Source organism: Macaca thibetana, chromosome 9 (genome assembly GCF_024542745.1).
Source record: "Macaca thibetana thibetana isolate TM-01 chromosome 9, ASM2454274v1, whole genome shotgun sequence".
Taxonomy (NCBI): Eukaryota; Metazoa; Chordata; class Mammalia; order Primates; family Cercopithecidae; genus Macaca; species Macaca thibetana.
The window spans coordinates 6,112,496-6,130,670 of record NC_065586.1 but is presented as its reverse complement, the minus strand read 5'-3'; the positions used below and the strand labels follow the sequence as shown (position 1 = coordinate 6,130,670).

Below are 18,175 nucleotides of genomic sequence, written 5' to 3'. Positions count from 1 at the left end.
CAGCCCCTCTCCCTCCTCTTTCCTGAGTTATTTTCTTCTTGGCATTCACATCCATTGACACATGCAGCATTCACTGCTCACCAGCCCAGGGAGGTCACCATGACCTCCTACCAGCCACTCAAAGTATCTACCAAGGACAAAGCCACGCAGGCTTACCCCATTCACACGGAAGCTCCACGGCCGGGGTTTGTCCGTTTTGTTCACTGCCGCAGCCTCTGCACTTACACCCGCCCCTGGCCTACTGGGTACTGCTGAAGGACTTAAGAGCTTATGGAAGTGACTTCAGTGACATCACGGATGAGGGTAGGCACCCGCAGGACAGGGCAGCCCATCGGCCTTTCAATTGCATTTCTTGCTTTTCTTTGTTCTTCTTTCTTCTTTTCTTTTTTTTTTTTTCCTGAGACAGAGTCTCGCTCTGTCACACAGGCTGGAGTGCAGTGGCACGATCTCAGCTCAACACCTTCTAGTTCAAGCAATTCTCCTGCCTCAGCCTCCCGAGTAGCTGGGATTACAGGCACCCACCACCACGCCCAGCTAATTGTTTGTATTTTTAGTAGAGACAGGGTTTCACCATGTTGGTCAGGCTGGTCTCGAACTCCTGAGCTCAGGTGATCTGCCCACCTCAGCCTCCCAAAGTGCTGGGGTTACAAGCATGAGCCACCGTGCCCAGCCTCTTCTTTCTCTTTTTAAAGACAAGGTCTCATTCTGTTGCCCAGGTTGGAGTGCAGCGGTACAATGAAGGCTCACTGCAGCCTCAACTTCCCAGGCTCAGGCAATCCTCCCACCCATCCTCCCAAGTAGCTGGCACTACAGGCACATGCCTCCACACCTAGCTAAGTTTTAAATTTTTTTATTTGTAGGGACAGGATCTCACTATGTTTCACCATGTTGGTCAGGCCAGTCTTGCTCTCCTGGGCTCAAGCGATCCTCCCACCTCAGCCTCCCGAGTAGCTGGCACTGCAGGTGTGTGCCACTGCACCTGGCCATACATTTCTTGCTTTTCTACTGAATTTCCTCAACTACAAGATCTGCAGCCCTCCTTTATTCGTGGGTTTGGAATGTTCCTTGTGCAAACGTCCCAGAGAGATTTGGCCCTTGCGGGTGGCTAGTTATCGTGATGCCTTCCACCCTCCTACCAGACGCTTCCTCCCCCGCTGCCTGGCTCGGAAAGCCTCCATGGAGAGTCAGAGGCTCCACAGCAGTGTGGACGGGTAAAGCCCCCCGCAAGGCTTCTGCCTCACTTGGACCACCCAGAACTTGCCGCAGGACGTGACTCACACTGGAGACCGGCTGCAGGAACTGTTCCAGGCATCAGTTCCCACTGCAGAGCTTGGGAAGGGAGCTGTCCGGCTCCCCAGCCTCTGCAGTGGGAGCTGATGCCCGGAACAGGCGTCTCAAAAGTGTGGGTCACCACCCATTAGTGGCCTTGAAATCAATTTACTGGAATAAGACCAGAATCTTTCTTAATGAAATGGAACAGACTAGAAAACAGCATGTACAGTATTGTCTGAGGTTAAGTATTGTTTCAGGACATTTTTTGTCTAAGCATCAAGGCAGAAACTATCAAATCAGAATTTCTGGGGCATCAGGTTTTTTTTTTTTTAAAGCTCCCCAGTTAATTCTAATGTGAAGCCAGGAACAAGAGCTGTGGGAGTGCATTTCTGTCCTTCTGAGAAACAAGGCGTCCCCACCATGGCTGTGAGCCAACGCCTGCCGCCCGACAGTCACAGCACCATGGCGCTGAGGACCGGCTTTCCCTGAAGTCCGCCTGCATCCAACAGGTCTACCCCATGCCTAGGCAAGACCTTCCTCTTTCTCGCTTCCTTTTGAAAGTCCACACTTCTCGGGGAGGGGAGAGGGCACCCTCCCGACTTCCTGCTCGCCCCTGCCTGCCTGGTTGGATCTTTCTCCACTCCCATGGCTGGACAAGCCTCTGGAATGACTTCAGCAGCCTCAGGAGGGGACTTCCAGAATCTGATCGCCAGGGGTCAGTATCTCAAGCAGACAGTCACGACACCAGACCAACTCCACCCTAAGAAAGCACACTTGTCAGTCACCCCTCAAACAGAGGTAGCACCCCAGTGTCCTCACCAATGCAAGGGGCCACGGCCTCTGGGAAATCTGCTTCCTGCTCCTCTGGCTGAGGACTGGGGCATACAGGACCTCACTTTCTGACAAGTGAGTGTTGAAGCCCAGGCCAGGGGGAAGTGTGCTTTTGAACTGTCATGTCAGAGCACCTTCCGGAGCCACAGCTGGAGAGGCTGCTTGCGGAAGCGCCAGGATGACCAAACCCTCTACTCTTCAGACACCTTGTGGCTGCCCCAGCCAGAACCTGTGACGTTCCTGGGGCCAGGCCCCCTAGCTCAGACCCCCACACAAGATACCACCAAGAGTCATGCACACTGCCAGCAGGGAGCTACAGTGAGTGGGATGGTGTTCCACAGACCGGGGCTCCCTTCCTGTGTCTGTCTCCCTGCTGTCCTGGCCCACCGTCTCAACCGCCCACCTGGGAATCTTGGAACTCTTCCTCTGCAGTCATGAATGATAGGCAATTTTTGCTTTTTGTTGTTGTTGTTGTTTTGAGACGGAGTTTGGCTCTGTCGCCTGGGCCGGAGTGCAGTGGCACAATCTCGGCTCGCTGCAACCTCTGCCCCCCAGGTTCAAGTGATTCTCCTGCTTCAGCCTCCCGAGTAGCTGGGATTACAGGTGCCTGCCACCATACCCAGCTAATTTTTCATACTTTTAATAGAGACGGGGTTTCACCATGTTGGTCAGGCTGGTCTCAAACTCCTGATGTCAAGTGATCTACCCTCCTTGGCCTCCCAAAGTGCTGGAATTACAGGTGAGAGCCACCGCGCCCAGCCCCAAGCTGTCTTAATAGGAGAGAACCTAGAATGTGCATTCAAGAGCTTAGATCCCAACACTGACATTTTTTGGACATAAATTTCAGTCCTGGAGTCAAAGCCGAAGGAGCACGTCACCTGGAGAATTCAAGGTCATGGCCTCTTCATTTGCCACTTGCCTGAAAACGTGGCCAGCCTGACCTGGAGGTGCAGGGAGATACCTGGCCACGTGCCCAGGACAAAGTCTTTGAAGGACAAAGGTGCAGGCGGAATTCCTTTTGCTTCCTGCAGCCGACTTAGCCAGGAAGGCTGAGGGGCTGGAGACTCTGTGTGTGTGACAAGCATCCAAGCGATTAGGAAGCACAGATCTCCAACTGGAGAGAATCTTAGCTCACCCTCTTCTTTGACAGATGGGTAAGCTGAGGCCAAGTGCTCTTAAGTGGCTTCCATGAAGCGCCCAATCATGCAGCCTGCGGCATGATTCCTACCGCCTGTGCCTTCCTACTTGAACAGCTTCCAGAACTGTCCCCTACAGCAAAGGATCTGTAGACATGACCACACTCCTGCATAATGAGCAAAGCGAATGGTCTCCGTATGCAGATGCTCAGAAAGCCATGATATTGAGGGCCAGGAGATGGCGGGTGTTATGAAAAGACTTGAGGCTCTGATTGCCTGGGTCCTCCCCACCCTTCCCATGCTTCTCCTGTGACTTTGTGGTTCCCTTCCCCGTGTTCATTTTATCCAGTTTCATCTACGTACAAATACTGGGAAGGACAGGAGGACACAGTGTGATTGGGCTTCCAGCCCGAGAGGCGTCCACATCAAATGCTGAGGCAGTAGGAAGACCACCGTGTCAGTGCTGGGTGCTGGGACCAAGATGAAGATGCAGGCCCCACCCTGGGAACTCCCAGTGACGTGGGAAATTAAAGGACAGACTCGCAGGGGCAGAGAAATACAATGCGTGCTTGGGAATTGAGGAGCTCTACAGTCCTGAGGACTTAGGAGCTCTTGGTATTTTCGGGTCTAGGGCTGGACTAACTGGCGTGCAGACAGTGTCCATGCTTGCCGCCCTGGGTGGCAGTGGTATTTAGAACTTGATATTTGGTATTTCCAAAAAGGAGCCAAATGATGACCATAGTGAAATTCAGGAATGTATTCATCTTCCCTACATTTATGGCTGGATATTGTCTTTATTTTAAATTACACATGGGGGGATGGCCATCATCTTTCAGCATTTAGGGTTTATAAGGATTTATTATTATTATTATTTCTGAGACAGTCTCGCTCTGTCGCCCAGGCTGGAGTGCAGTGGCCACGATCTCAGCTCACCGCAACCTCCGCCTCCCAGGTTCCAGTGATTCTTGTGCCTCAGTCTCCTGAGTAGCTGGGATTACAGGCGCCCGCCACCACGCCCAGTTAATTTTTGTATTTTTAGTAGAGACAGAGTTTCGCCATGTTGGTCAGGCTGGTCTCGAACGCCTGGCCTGATGAGCCACCACGCCTGGCCTATAAGGATCTTAATGTGGCTCTGCAACTATTCATTCCAAAAGAAAATGACAGATTCACCAAGTAGAAGAATTTATGAAACACTTGCTACCACCAGGTCCAATATAAGCATGAGGTATAGACCGTAACTCAAATAGCTCACCAAGTTACCATGCAGAAAGCATTCCGAGAACGAATGAGTGTTCTGGTCTGGTTATGGGACAGGATATACCTGCAAGAGCTGCTATGTGCATAGAATCAGTGGAAAAGGTGACAGAAAAGGCATGAACTTAAAAGGCGTGAAGAGACATCCACACCCCATGTTTATTGCAGCACTATTCACAACAGCCAAGACATGGAATCAAGCTAAGTGTCCAACAACAGATGAATGGATACAGAAAATGTGCATATACACCGTGGAATACTACTCGGCCATAAAAAAGAGTGAAATCCTTGGGATGGAACTGGAGGATATTCTAGTAAGGTCACACAGTGCATTTTGAGAGTTTGTTTGGAGGTTCTAGCAGAGGAGCACAGTTACTCGTATGCCCTTGACCGAAGACGGGTCCTCCTCTATCGGGGATGGTGGTCCTCTTGGACCAAGCGCACAGCTTCAGGAGGGATGCACATGGAGTGGTGAGGGAGGAAGGGGACACCCACCTAGCCAGCTAGATCAGCCAAATCAACCCTGGCAATCACAGGGGTGACAGATGTCACAGCCAGATTGCCCTCACATCCCTCACAGTGCATTTTATATCTTATTGGTTTTGTTTGTTTGTTTGTTTTGAGGGGGAATCTCACTCTGTCACCCAGGCTGGAGTGCAGTGGCGCAATCTCAGCTCACTGCAACCTCTGCCTCCTAGGTTCAAGTGATTCTCCTGCCTCAGCCCCCCAAGTAGCTGGAATTACAGGCAGCCGTCACTATCCCTGGCTAATTTTTGTATTTTTAGTAGAGACGGGGTTTCACCATGTTTGGCCAGGCTGGTCTCGAACTCCTGACCTCAGGTGATCCACCTGCCTCGGCCTCCCAAATGTTGGGATTATAGGCATGAGCCACCGCACCCGGCCTTATTGTTATTTATTATTAGAACTTTCACCTGCTATTCCCTTGTCCCTCTGAAGGTGGAATGTGCAAGAATCCTTGGAACACTGCTGTCTGAAGACATTTTTACAGGATTCTAGACTTGAAAAGGACCTCAACAATTTGCTCAAGACCACAGTCTCTTAGCAGAGCCACGCCTCCGTCACCTGAGATGAGTCACCGTCTACACCACCTATCTTATTGATTTATTTCTCTTTAGAGAGACAGGGTCTTGCTGTGTCACCCAGGCTGGAGTGCAGTGGTGCAATCATAGCTCACTGCAGCCCTGAATTCCTGGGCTCAAGCAATCCTTCCACCTCAGTCTCCAGAGTAGCTGGGACTACAAGTTCACACCACCACCCCCAGCTGATTTTTGATTTTTTTGGTAGAGAGAGGGTCTCATTATGTTGTCTAGGCTGGTCTCCAATTCCTGGCCTTAAGTGATCCTCCCACCTCGGCCTCCCAAAGTGCTGGGATTACAGGCATGAGCCACCACGCCAGCCCATCTATTTGATTTTTAAGGAGAGAAGTTCTTGCACAGGAAGAACTGCCCCAGCGTACCTCCATTGTGGTTCCCAAAGTTAGTCATGATATGCGTGACTTTCCTCTCCATGTCCAGCTGAAGTGCTTCCTGCCTCCTTTTCTTCTCATGAATTTCTTTTATGTTTCACATCAAGATAGTAACTTCTCCTTCTTCTAGACAGATTGGCCAAAGACGCAGACCTTCCTCCCACTCTAACCATCACCCTGGAGACCCACAGGAAGAGCTGTGAGCCCTGAACGCAATGCTTGCGGCATCCTTCCCCAACCTGGGCCGCGACTGCCACTGCCAGCTGCTGCTTCAGCCTCGCGCTGAGCATAGGGACACGACCCAGATGCAGCCATCACCCACCTGATACGGTTCCTGCCTGCCATGTGCCATACACTGCGGTCCATGTTGGACAGGTGGAATATGAGGTCTAAGTCCCTCTGGCTCCATTCGAGCCAGCACCATGGCACCAACGCTACCACAGCCTGTGTGACAGTCCAGGAGGTCAACCAGTGCCACACCTCCTCAATGTGGAGTTCAGCCTCCTCAGGTGGGGCCTCCTACTGAGAGCCACTCTGCACTGGCACTTCTGACTCCCCTCCACGGCACTTGCTGGAGAGCACAGAAGGTGGGCTCCTGGGAGGAGATGCCATGTCTTTCTGTTCAGCTGGTACCTGGCATGTCCTGGTGCATAGCAAGTGCCCAGTCTAGAGAATGAATGAATGACGTGGCATGCAACCAGTCACCTTTCCCGTAACTACATTCAGTAGCTGTCTGCTAGTTCCTCCCATAAGTGAGGGACAGGACCAGCACCTAAGACCCTTGGTTGCTTCTCTGTTGACCCTCTCTCCTCCAAAAGGGAAACTCACCCAGCTCTGCGTCCCAGCAGGCTCCCCTGTATGGACCGCCCCATCAGACTCCCCTGTATGGACCACTCCATCAGGCTCCCCGGCCCTCTGGCTGTCAAAGCCGAGAGACCAGAGGGAGGAAGGAGTGAGGTCTAGGTGGGGATTCTCCCAGCTCCCTCTCTGCAGGCTACACACTGCCTGCCCCCTCCGACAGAGGCCGCAGTCCCTGTCAGGCTGTCCCTAGTTTTGGCTCTGCCGCTTGACATTTTAAACCTCGAGGTGCTAATGCCCAGGGCTCTGCACTATCCCTTAAGGTTTTCCTATCTCCTACCCAAACCTCCCCATCATTAAACTCCTTGACTTGTCTGGTACCCGCCGGGCCCCTGACGGAGCTGATCCCAAAGTCTGAAGCTTGTCAAGAGGCAGAAGTGCATCCTGGGGAGGGAATCCGCAGCTGTCCCTGTTTGGCTTCTAGCCGCAAAGGATGCCTTCTCCAGATGGCTTCTCTTGGTTTTGGGAGGGAGGCAGCAAAGTCTTTTCATTTCCCAATTTTTAAATTACTTTTCTGAATAGTTAACACATTCAGATAGCGCGAAGGTCAAAAAATACAGAAGAGTAGCTGCACTGGCATCTCCTGCACCTCCCAACAGTGCAGGGTTGAGGTGCCGTGCTGTCCCTCACAGGACCTTGTCCCCTCCAGGCAGCTTCAGACCACGGCTCAGCACCAAATCCAGCAACGGCCTGGCTCCCTGCAGTTCCCACTTGCTGTGTTTACTTCTAAGTGAGAGCTCCCATCTGCAACTGGGGAAGCTCTGCCTAGATAAAGCCTCCAAGAGCCTGTGCCCTGGCTCACACCAGCGCGTCTGGACAATGCAGACAGCACTTATGCCAAGCAAGTCTGGTTCTTATACCCTAGGACCCCCGGAAGGAGCATCTGCCAAATGGAAGGATAACATTTTCCTCTTCATGCAGCAAGGTCTCTTCAGATTAAACAATAACAACAATAACCAACAAAACCAAAGCTTACCGTGGTTGGCAGTTAGCAAATGTTTTGTCCCGTGTGCTCTAATAATGCACTAAAATACGTTGTCATAAAGCAAAATCTTCGTATGCAAACAATACATTAGCAGCTTGGCTATGTAATACCTTGCCGCATAAGGCACCCTACTGAGCGCCCTAACAAGTCAAACAGAAGTCTGTCCCTTTTAAGAGTTTCCCAACCAGAGCCTACATCTACAAAAGTGGGCAGAAGTGATGAAGTCAGAGATAAATGACTGTCCCCTGCAGTCAGTGAGTGGGGGCGGGGGGGAGTCGGGGGGCGGAGAACTCTGAGAGCCTCCAGAGAACCCAGAGTGTCAAGGTGGCCGCATCATGCCTGGATTAATGGAGACATCGAGGACAGTGGGCGTGGGACTAAACGTGCCCAGCTGACGGAGGAGTGGCAGAGCCCCTGCTTGCTGGCTGTCACCTTCCTTCTGGCCACCCTCCCCCATCTCCCTACCCCAACGGGACAGGAGAGTCAGCAGCCACCCCCTTCACCGCCAGGAGCCCACGCTGATACCTAGGCACCCTCTGTTTGAAAAACAAGTCCAGTACAACCTCCAGGCAACGGTAGCACCAAGCTGGCCGTGCCTCTGAGTTATGAGAGAAGAGAGGCAGGAGGGTGAGTGGGAGGAGGGAGAGACGGCACGGCACACGCCCAGTGCCCGGAGAGGCCAGGCTCCCAACGCCCCACCCGACCCCACCTCCCACCCCCTCACCCGACCCCACCCCCACCCCCCACCCCCACCCACCCCGTCTGCAGGAGTCACACAACACTGATTTGAAAGTCAAATCGAGGCCCCCTTCCCCACACTTCTGCAGCTCCCACTTCTCTCCCGGGGCTTTGAGCTGAGAGTGGCCCTGGGCTCTGGGCCGTGCTGGGCCTCCAACCACCCGGCCTGTAAACCGGGGTCCAGTGCGCTGGGAGCCCCCCGGCGCGGGCAGGGAACATGAGGTAGCTGGGCCTTTCTGGCAGTCCTGGCACGCAGGGCGGAGAAGGCAGAGGGTAGCCCCTGCAGGAGGGGGCGGGCCGCGCTCATCAGCTGGCCGGGGTTTGCTTTTCTAGGGACTGCTCCCATCCTCACGCGGCCGTCCCTATCCAAGCGCCGGTTTTGCCCAGGAGGCAACTGAGGCTGGGCGCTGAAATGACTTCCCCGGGGTCAGAGGGCGAGAGGGGCAGAGGCGGGACTCAGGCCCGAGCTGCCTCCCTCCCGCGCCGCGCTGTCCCTCTCCGTGCCCCCGAGCGCACCGCGCCCGCCCCCAGGATCCCGGATCCCGCCGCCCTCCGGGTCTCTCCGGGTCCGGGGCCCTGGTCTATCCGCGGCCCGGGGCTGGAGCGCAGCGGGAAGCGGGAATTCGATGCAAGTGCCGCTCCCGGCTCGGGCACGTGGTGGCGGCCGCGGAGTCGCCAGAAGGGACGCGCGGGTCTGGAGGAGACAGCGTGGGTCTGGAGGGACAATGCGGGGCTGCAGAGGAGACGCGAGGCCAGAGAGGAGACGCGGGGCCAGGGAGGAGACGCGAGGCCGGAGGGGGACGCGCGGGGCCGGAGGGGACACGCGGGGCCAGAGGAGACAGGGAGGATCTGGAGGGGCACGCGGGGCCGGGGCGCAGCGCAGGGCGGAGGGAACAAGGTGGCGCGCGTCTCGCTCGGCCCCAGCCGGCACCGCCGCAGCCCGGGTGCACAGCGCTTCCGCGCCTGGCGAGGACCCAAGGCTTGGGTACCCACAGGCGGCCGTGCAGGTCCCCGCGCGCGCTGGGGGCGTGGGTCGCGTTACCGGGACTCCTACCTTTCCTGAAGGGCATCGCGCCGGGGGCGCTCCCCGCGGGGCTGGCCCGCAACACCCAAACAGGACGACGTCCAGGCGGCAGCCCCGCGGCTCGGGGCGCCTGCGGGCGGCGGGGCGGGCGAGGGAGGGGAAAGGGACATATTTGGTCAAAGCCTGGCGCGTCACGGCGCGGAGGAGGATCCGCGGCGAGGCAGGAAGCGCGGGGCGGCGCCAGCCGTGAGCTCCGGGTGCCCTCGGGCTGCAGGGGGAAGCCGGGGCGTGGGCCGGGCCGCCCTGTCCTGCCCAGTTCCCCCCGGTCCCGCAGGGGCGGCCCGCAGCCCCCCAGACGCAGAACTTGCCGGCCTCGGAGCTGCCGCCTGCCTTTGCGGACTCCATGGAGCAGGGGAAAACTGGTCGGGGAAGAAACCAACTCCTTTAGCGCCTTCAGGTTGTTCCGAGCCATCCTTCCCAAAGGACGGGACTTGGGGAAATTCCATCCCATTTTCACTTTTATGTCCTACGGGCACTGGGGACAGGCTCAAATCACCAGCTGACTCGAATTGAACAAACTGAAATTGTTTAATTTTTTCTTTTTCTTTTTTTTTTTTTTTTGTTTGTGTTGGTTTGGGTGTGTGTGTGTGTTTTGAGACAGGATCTCACTCTCGCCCAGGCTGGAGTGCTGTGGTGCGATCATAGCTCACTGCAGCCTCGACCTCCCCAGGCTCAACCTATCCTCCCGCTTCAGCCTCCCGAGTAGCTGGGATTACAGGCGTGAGCCACCGCGCCCGGCAAAATTGAAATTAACTGCTGGCTGGAGGGAGCAACCCAGAAACTCGCGTCTTTCTATGGGGGTCTCCCCACTGCCTCGGTTTAACCTCGACCCCCCGCGTCCCGCCGGCTGCGTTCTCTCCACCGCACGGGTCACCGCCTGACCGACTCCCTATGTGCTTATTCGTGTGTGGTGTCTATGAAAGCAGCCATTTTTTTTTTCTTTTGTTCTCTGTTTTCCCGGAGCCTAGAACAGTCTCTCACGCACAGCTCAATAAATATTACTCAATATTACGTTTCTTACTCAAGGGAAGTAATAGTGCGACTTAAGAAATGGACATACGGAAATGCAGGGAGTCACCTCCCAGCACCACTGACCTTGCCTCTGCAAAGGCCAGCATCTGAGAAGATGCTTTTTATTCCTTCCAAATGTCTAAAAAGCAGGCCTTCTTTGGAGCCAGTTAACAATTAATTGTTGTGAAAAGTGCTATTTTCAGTTGCACTTTGAAAAAAAAAAGATGTCAGGAGCAAATCTCCTGATCTCCTGATATTTAAAACACCCATGCAAATATCAATTGGCCCACTTTCCATGCCGTGGCAAAAATCATGCAGGAAAGGTACAGCCAGTAGGTGTGGGTGGTTTGTTTTTGTTTTCTTTTTTCCTTTAATCTTTCCTTAATCATAATTTGTTTCTTAGCCTGCTATCGTTCATGGGTAATAGTCCAAATTCCTCCCTCTTTGGAAGGGAGATGACGCCACGGGGAGGAAGCCACTGTGGAGTGGGACGGTATCTTGCCAGTTGTCTTGGGACACAGCTGCTGGTAGAGCCTTCAAAACAGATCCTGCTCATGGGCCAGGCTACAGATTGGGTCCTGAGCCCTGACTTCAGCTTCTGTGCCACTGCCTTTGCAGGTGTGAGTGTCAGCGGAGCAGGAAGGGGGGGAACAGAAGGGTACCCCAAATCCAAAGTTAGGCATAATCGTCAGCTCCCTCTATAATATTCTCTGCCATAATTGCAATGGCAGGTGGACCTGGACTTAGCTCCATGGACTTACCTGCTACAGAAGGCAAATTTTGTCCAAGGCCAGGGGTTCCGGATAAAGCATGCGTCATCCTGCCTGTATCAGACTCACCACCACTGCTGTCGTAGTAAGGCCAGAGCACATGCCCTCAGAGGTGGATGGTGCTGTGGCTGGATACTTGGTCTTTGATCCTGTTTTCTGGTCCAGAGCTTCTAAAACCCTTGGGATCTCCAGAAGGATGAGTGTTTTTTGGATGTCAATGGGAGGACTGGGCAGCTTCAGGATAGGGGCTGGGAGCTGGAATTAGTCAGAACTTTCAGCTCAGATCTCTGACCTTTGGGGAGGGGAGAGGGGCTGGAGATTGAGTTCATCACCAATGGCCAGTGATTAATCAATCATGCCTATGTAATGAATCCTCAAAAAAATAAACAACAACAAAAAAAAACCCAAATGACAGAATGTGAGCCAGGCACTGTGGCTCACACCTGTAATCCCAGCACTGGGAGGCCAAGGTGGGTGGATCACTGGAGGTCAGGAATTTGAGACCAGCCTGGTCAACATGGTGAAACCCCGTCTCTACTAAAGGTACAAAAATTAGCCAGACATGGTGGCAGACCCTTGTAATCCCAGCTGCTCAGGAGGCTGAGGCAGGATTATCGCTTGAACCCAGGAAGCAGAGGTTGCAGTGAGCCAAGACCATGCCACTGCACTCCATCCTGGGTGACAGAGCGAGACTCCGACTCAAAAAGAAAGGAAAAAAAAGAGAGAATGGGGAGAATTTCTGGGTTGGTGAACACATGGAGGTGTGTTGGGAGGGTGGCAGGCTGGAGAAGATGGGGGAGCCCCTTGGCCCTCACCCCCCTCACCTCATGCTAAGCATCTTTTCCGTCTGACTCTTCTGAGTCCAGTGCTTTATATTAATAATGAACCAGTACCAGTAAAGTGCCTTCCTGAGTTCTGTGAGCTGTTCTAGCAAGTTACTGAATGTGAAACTGGGGGGATGGAGGGGTGAGTGTAGGAAACCCCCTACTTTGTAGCCAAGTTGGACAGAAATATGGGTACTCTGGGCTGGAGCCAGGAGGCTGGTGTCTGAACTCAGGGCAGTCCTGAGGGACCGAGCCTCGGAGCCTGTGGAGTTAGTGTCACATTTGAATGGAATCGTAGGCCACCCAGTTGGTGTCTGGAGAATTGGGGAACTGGTTGTCGGTGTGAAAAAAACCCACGCACTTGGTGTCAGAAGTGTTGTGAGTAAAAACAGGTCAGACTGATGTATTCTGATCTCGCTGCTCTGAGTTCGTTTGAATCCTGTGTAGAAAAAAAAAAAAAGAACATTGGAACTCGTTACTGTCTTGTTTCTGTTCCACGTTCAGATAACCGCGCTCTCAGATTTTTGTGGTTGTTTAATAATCCCTGGAAACATTTGTTCTCTCACCACCAACCAGAGTCAGCCAATTATGATGGATATCAATGTCAAATAATTCAAAGAGTGGTTCTGTGTTGTCCTTCGCAGAGGGAGAAGCCACCGGGCAGGAACGGCTGCCTCTGCAGATCCGTGCGGCGACAGTACAAGGCAGAGGGCGTTGGATTTGCTGAGCCATCCGGGGTTGAACAACAAACTCGCCACAGCCATGCTGCTCGGGGAAACGGCGGGGATTGTGGGCACGGTCCCTCTGGTTTTCAGACCTGGAGAAAAGATCTGAAGTAATTTTAAGTTGAGACTCTATTCCCAGACCTGTCAACAATATAGTATGAGTCCCAGAACTGAGTACTTTCATTATTACTCACCAAACTTTCAAGTGTGTCTGCTGACATCTCCGTGCTCAGTCTGCTGGACTATTGATGTGAGCACTGCTCTGCTCCAGAGAAGCTCTTAGCACGTCCCAGTGGTGTTCAAAATCTAACCCGATCTCAAGGGTTCGTGAGGAAACCAAGGATTGCCCGGCCAGGCTCAAGTCTTCCTCATCCTTCTTCCTTCTGTCATCATTTGAGAATGGTCACTGTAAGTGGCATGATTTGGTAACCAGAGTTCCTGAGCACAAAGGTTCTCAAGCCTGAACAGATATCGGAACCACTCACCTGGAGGGTTGGGCACACCGATTGCCAGCCCTTACCCCAAGTTTCTAACTCAGTGAGTCTCGTGGGCGTGGGGGGCAAGAATGCCCATTTCCAGCATTCTAGGCGGAGTCCCAGGTGATGCTGACCACTATGCTGCTTAGTTCAGTCCACTACTTCTTGACCACACCTGAGAGCTGAAGAGAAAGGAGCGACTTATGCCTGCAGGTGACCTAGGGTAGGGACCCCAGGGCCCCAGGGGCTTCAGACCCATTACACAAGGACCCCTCCCTGGGCAGACCTACCTGCAGATGAGCTCTCAATCCTGAGGTTCCTGTGGCCAGGGCAGGGGGAAAGGGAGGTGCCGCCTTCCTCCCTCACGTCAGTGCCCAGGCTCCGGGGACCGCAGGTGCCGTGGCCACAGCTTCTGGTTGTCCTCATTGCAGGAAGAAAAGGGCTCCTTCGTGGAGTTCTCTGCAGTTCGTAGGCTGACGGCTCCCATGCTGTCTCGGAAGGGAGGGCGACACTCAGTAGGAGGGGATCTGACATTCTCTACTCGGAAACTCCTGCCTGCAACAGCCTCTCTGGCCGTGTGTTTGCATTTTGGGCCTTTCTTCTCTGATGATAGAGTGTACGGCTTTGTCTCCCATTCCCAGCAAAGGAATTCCAGGCTTTGGGAAGCATGCTGGGATCCTTTGATGCGGGCTGGGCCGCTGGCAAAAAAGAATGTGTGTGAAGGAATGCCGGGGGCAGGGCCAGCTAGGTCCGCGGAGTACTTGAGGCCGATGCCTGTCCTGTCCACGCCCACCTGAGGCCTGTGCCACATCCCTGACGTGAGAGTCCAGAGCCCACCCCCAGGCCTCTGCCACATCCCCGATGTGAGAGTCCAGAGCCGTTCCCACTGCCTGGCTGTCCCCACGCCACGGCCCACGCGTGGTGTGGCTCCCCCGCCTCAAGCTTCCCATCTCCCTGGAGTTTGCCAGAAGGCTGGGGGTTCTGGGATGGGTCTGAGTCCCTGCTGGCTCCCTTCCTATGCTGTGTGAAAAATGCTCTTTGAGCCTCAGTGTTTTGTTCACGCAGCACAAGGAGAGCTTAATAAATGGGTGCTTCTGTTGTTATTATCGTCAGTATTATTATTATAATCATTATTATATTAACATTATCTTCATCATTATGATCATTGCCATTATCATCATTATTGTTTAGCTGGGAGCAGGGCGGGGCTGCTTTAACTGCCCCAGGGTAGTGAATAGGAAGCTGTGGTCTCCAAGAGGAGTGAGGAGGAGGGGGCGCCTGGGTGGGCACCGCTGCTGAGAGAAACCCCACCTGCTGGGCATGGGTTCCTAGACCATTCCTGTGTGCGTGTGCACGCACATGCATATGACTGTGAAAGGATTCATGATCCACAGCATCAGAGAGAACCATGAACATGGAAAGTAAGTAAATGAAGCCGGGCGCAGTGGCTCACACCTGTAATCCCAGCCCTCTGGGAAGCTGAGGCAGGTGGATCGCCGGAAGTCGGGAGTTTGAGACCAGCCTGGCCAACATGGTGAAACCCTGTCTCTACTAAAAATACAAAAATTAGCTGGGCGTGGTGGCACACGTCTGTAATCCCAGCTACTCAACAGGCTGAGGCATGAGAATCACTTGAACCCAGGAGGCAGAGACTACAGTGAGCCGAGATTACACCATTGCCCTCCAGCCTGAGCAGGACTCTGTCTCAAAAGAAGCAAGAAAGCAAGAAAGCAAGCAAACAAGAAAGAGAGAAGAAAAAAAGAAAGTGGCCGGGCGCAGTGGCTCACGCCTGTAATCCCAGCACTTTGGGAGGCCGAGACGGGTGGATCACGAGGTCAGGAGATCGAGACCATCCTGGCTAACACGGTGAAACCCCGTCTCTACTAAAATTACAAAAAATTAGCCAGGTGCGGTGGCAGGCGCCTGTAGTCCCAGCTACTCGGGAGGCTGAGGCAGGAGAATGGCATGAACCCGGGAGGCGGAGCTTGCAGTGAGCCAAGATTGCACCACTGCACTCCAGCCTGGGCAACAGAGCAAGACTCTGTCTCAAAAAAAAGAAAAAGTAAATGAGTGCATCTACCTCCCAGGTCTTGGTATTCTGAATACCATCCTGCAATTAAAGGAACCAGGAGACCTCAGAGGGTTAGAGGGTTAGGGCGGGAAAGCACAAGATGAGCCGGGAGCATCTGTGGTGCCCCAAAATGATGGGGACGTGTCCCAAATACACCAGGGCTGACCTGAGGGGGCTCTTCTGGGACAATCTGAAGAACAAGATAAATTATGGTAGTAGACAGATTGTGACCCATGGAATTAAAAAAGAATCTTAAGCCCATACTGATTTAAATAAATAGATGAATGAATGAATGAGGGAAGAGAGAAAACTTTTCCTTACAGTAAAATTCCAACCAATACATGTAGGAGGAATCATGGAACTAGCAAAATCACCATTTGGCAAATGCCACAGTGTACTTGTTTCAGGGAAGAATCATCAGTGGATGTTAAAATTAGTGGGCAAAATATCATGAGAAACAGGATATGGACAGACTCAAAGCATCTCCCCACCAGATAATTATCCATTACAAAGGGGAAAATGGTAACTTTATAGGGGAGAAATCTGGCAGACCTCACCAGGAATGGGCGGAATCAACGTCACGTCCTTCCCGACACAGTTCATAGAAAAGGATACCGAGTCACATCTGTGGTATTCCTGCCAAAAATGCATACCCTGACTCTAATCACAAGGCAACACGAGACACCTAAAATAAGGGATGTGCAACAAAATACCCAGCCAGGACGTCCTCAGAAATGTCCAAATCACGAAAGACAAAGCGGGGTGGAGGAAGCGTTCCACATTCAAGGAGACTGAAGAGACATGATGACCAACAACCGCACTGGGGGACCCCTGGACTGATCCTGAACCCCCAAAAGGATATTCATAGCACAGTTGATGACATGTAAGTTAATTATTTTTAACTTATTATTAGAGAGTTATGAATTCTCACATTTTGATAATTGTGCTGTGGTTATCTGACATTTAGGGAATCTGAGTGAAGGATAAAGTCATAAGTCATTTAACCACGAGGATGCATTCTCAGATTGGCCAGGTACAGTGGCTCATGCCTGTAATTCCAGCACTTTGGGAGGCCAAGGCAGGAGGATCACTTGAGGCCAGGAGTTCAAGACAGCCTGGGCAATATAGCAAGATTCCATCTCTACCAGAAAATGTTAAAAATTAGCTGGGTGTGGTGGCAGTGCACGCCTGGAATCCCAGCCACTCGGAAGACTGAGGAGGGAGGATGGCTTGAGCCTGGGAGGTTGAGGCTGCAGTGAGTCATGATCATGCCATTGCACTCCAGCCTGGGCAACAGAGAGACACGCGAAAATCTGTTTTCTTTCACTAAAACAGTATGCTTAATTTTTCTGATTTGCTGTTTATACAGTATGGTCCTCTGCTCCACACTTAAAACGAAAATCTGTAGGAAACATCGCCTTTCTAGATGAAGCTGAGATGGAACAGCTCTTGTTCTACAGGCAGGGCTGTACAGGCTCTCACCACATATCTCTGTCCTCAGGAAAAGCCTGTGCTGAGTGACCAGGAGTTTCTTGTCACTGCTACATTTTCTTCTTCTTCTTTTTTTTTTTTTTTTTTTTTTTTTTTTTTTTTTTTTTTTTTTTTGAGACAGGACTGTTGCCCAGGTTGGAATGCAGTGGCATGATCACAGTTCACTGCAGCCTCAACCTCCTGGGCTCAAGCGATCCTCCCATCTCAGCCTCCCAGATAGGTGGGACCACAGGTATGTGCCATCACGCCCAGCTAATTTTTTGTATTTTGGTAGAGATGGGGTTTCACCATGTTGCCCAAGCTGGTCGTGAACTCTTAGGCTCAAGTGATCTGTCTGCCTTGGCCTCCCGAAGTGCTGGGATTACAGGTATGAGCCACCACACCTGGCCTCATCCCTGAAGCATTTTCTGCCGCGTCTTAGGCTGCATTGGTGACATAATCTGGGGGCTGCCACCCCTCACAGCTATGTGACTTCATATGCAAGCTCCTTGGCCTCACTGTGCCTCAGTTTCCTCATCTGTAAAGTGGAGACAATAACAACACCTACCCCCGGGGTGGCTGTGAGTGTTACATGAGATACCGAAAAAGAGGAGGTGCAAAACAGAGGCATGAGTTGTTCAAAGTCAAAGAACACAATGAGGGAAGAATTAATCATTTCAGAACTGGAATGAATCTTACAGCTCATCTAAACCAGATGCCCCATTTTACAGAGGAATGCGGCCTTCGGAGGCTAAGTGACTCGTGCAGGTCCCCCAGTAGCTGACGGCGAAGCTGTGATTTCATTTCGCTCGAGCAGTGATGGGAAGCTGCTGACTCCAGGCTCCGGCAGGTCAGCCCGGGGTGCAGGAGGCCGCTCCTGGGTTCCTGCCCAGCAGCCGCTGGAGGGGGGCTCCCCCTTCCTGAAGCTTTGAGAGCTGGGGTGCTGAGGACATTCTTGGGCTGTTGGGTGACACCATTCCCCTCTCTGAGTCCCCCAGAGGAATGGCTGTGGCTTCCCACACTTACAGGGCTTCCTATATTATTAAATCTCTGCTCTTCGAAACACCCAGAGTGGTTTCTCTTGTTCCGACTGGACCCCAATCGAAACAGATGGAACACAAGGAAAAGAGCCCGGGATTTCAAAGTGAAACCTGCTTTTGCCACTTACCATCTGTGTGGCTTTG

At 52.9% G+C, this 18,175-nt stretch overlaps 2 protein-coding genes across 3 annotated transcripts in view; one reads left to right on the top strand and one right to left on the bottom strand.

Moving 5' to 3' along the window:
* Positions 1 to 9,724, bottom strand: part of PFKFB3 (6-phosphofructo-2-kinase/fructose-2,6-biphosphatase 3) — an 89,925-nt gene extending 80,201 nt beyond the window's left edge. For both annotated transcript variants that reach the window (XM_050804619.1, XM_050804618.1), the window contains exon 1: positions 9,615 to 9,724. In XM_050804619.1, the coding sequence (XP_050660576.1) occupies positions 9,615 to 9,630 (16 nt within the window). In that variant the 5' untranslated portion in view covers positions 9,631 to 9,724. The remainder of the gene's footprint in view (positions 1 to 9,614) is intronic.
* Positions 1 to 18,175, top strand: part of GDI2 (GDP dissociation inhibitor 2) — a 533,972-nt gene that overhangs the window by 120,360 nt on the left and 395,437 nt on the right. The gene's annotated exons all lie outside the window — the stretch shown is intronic.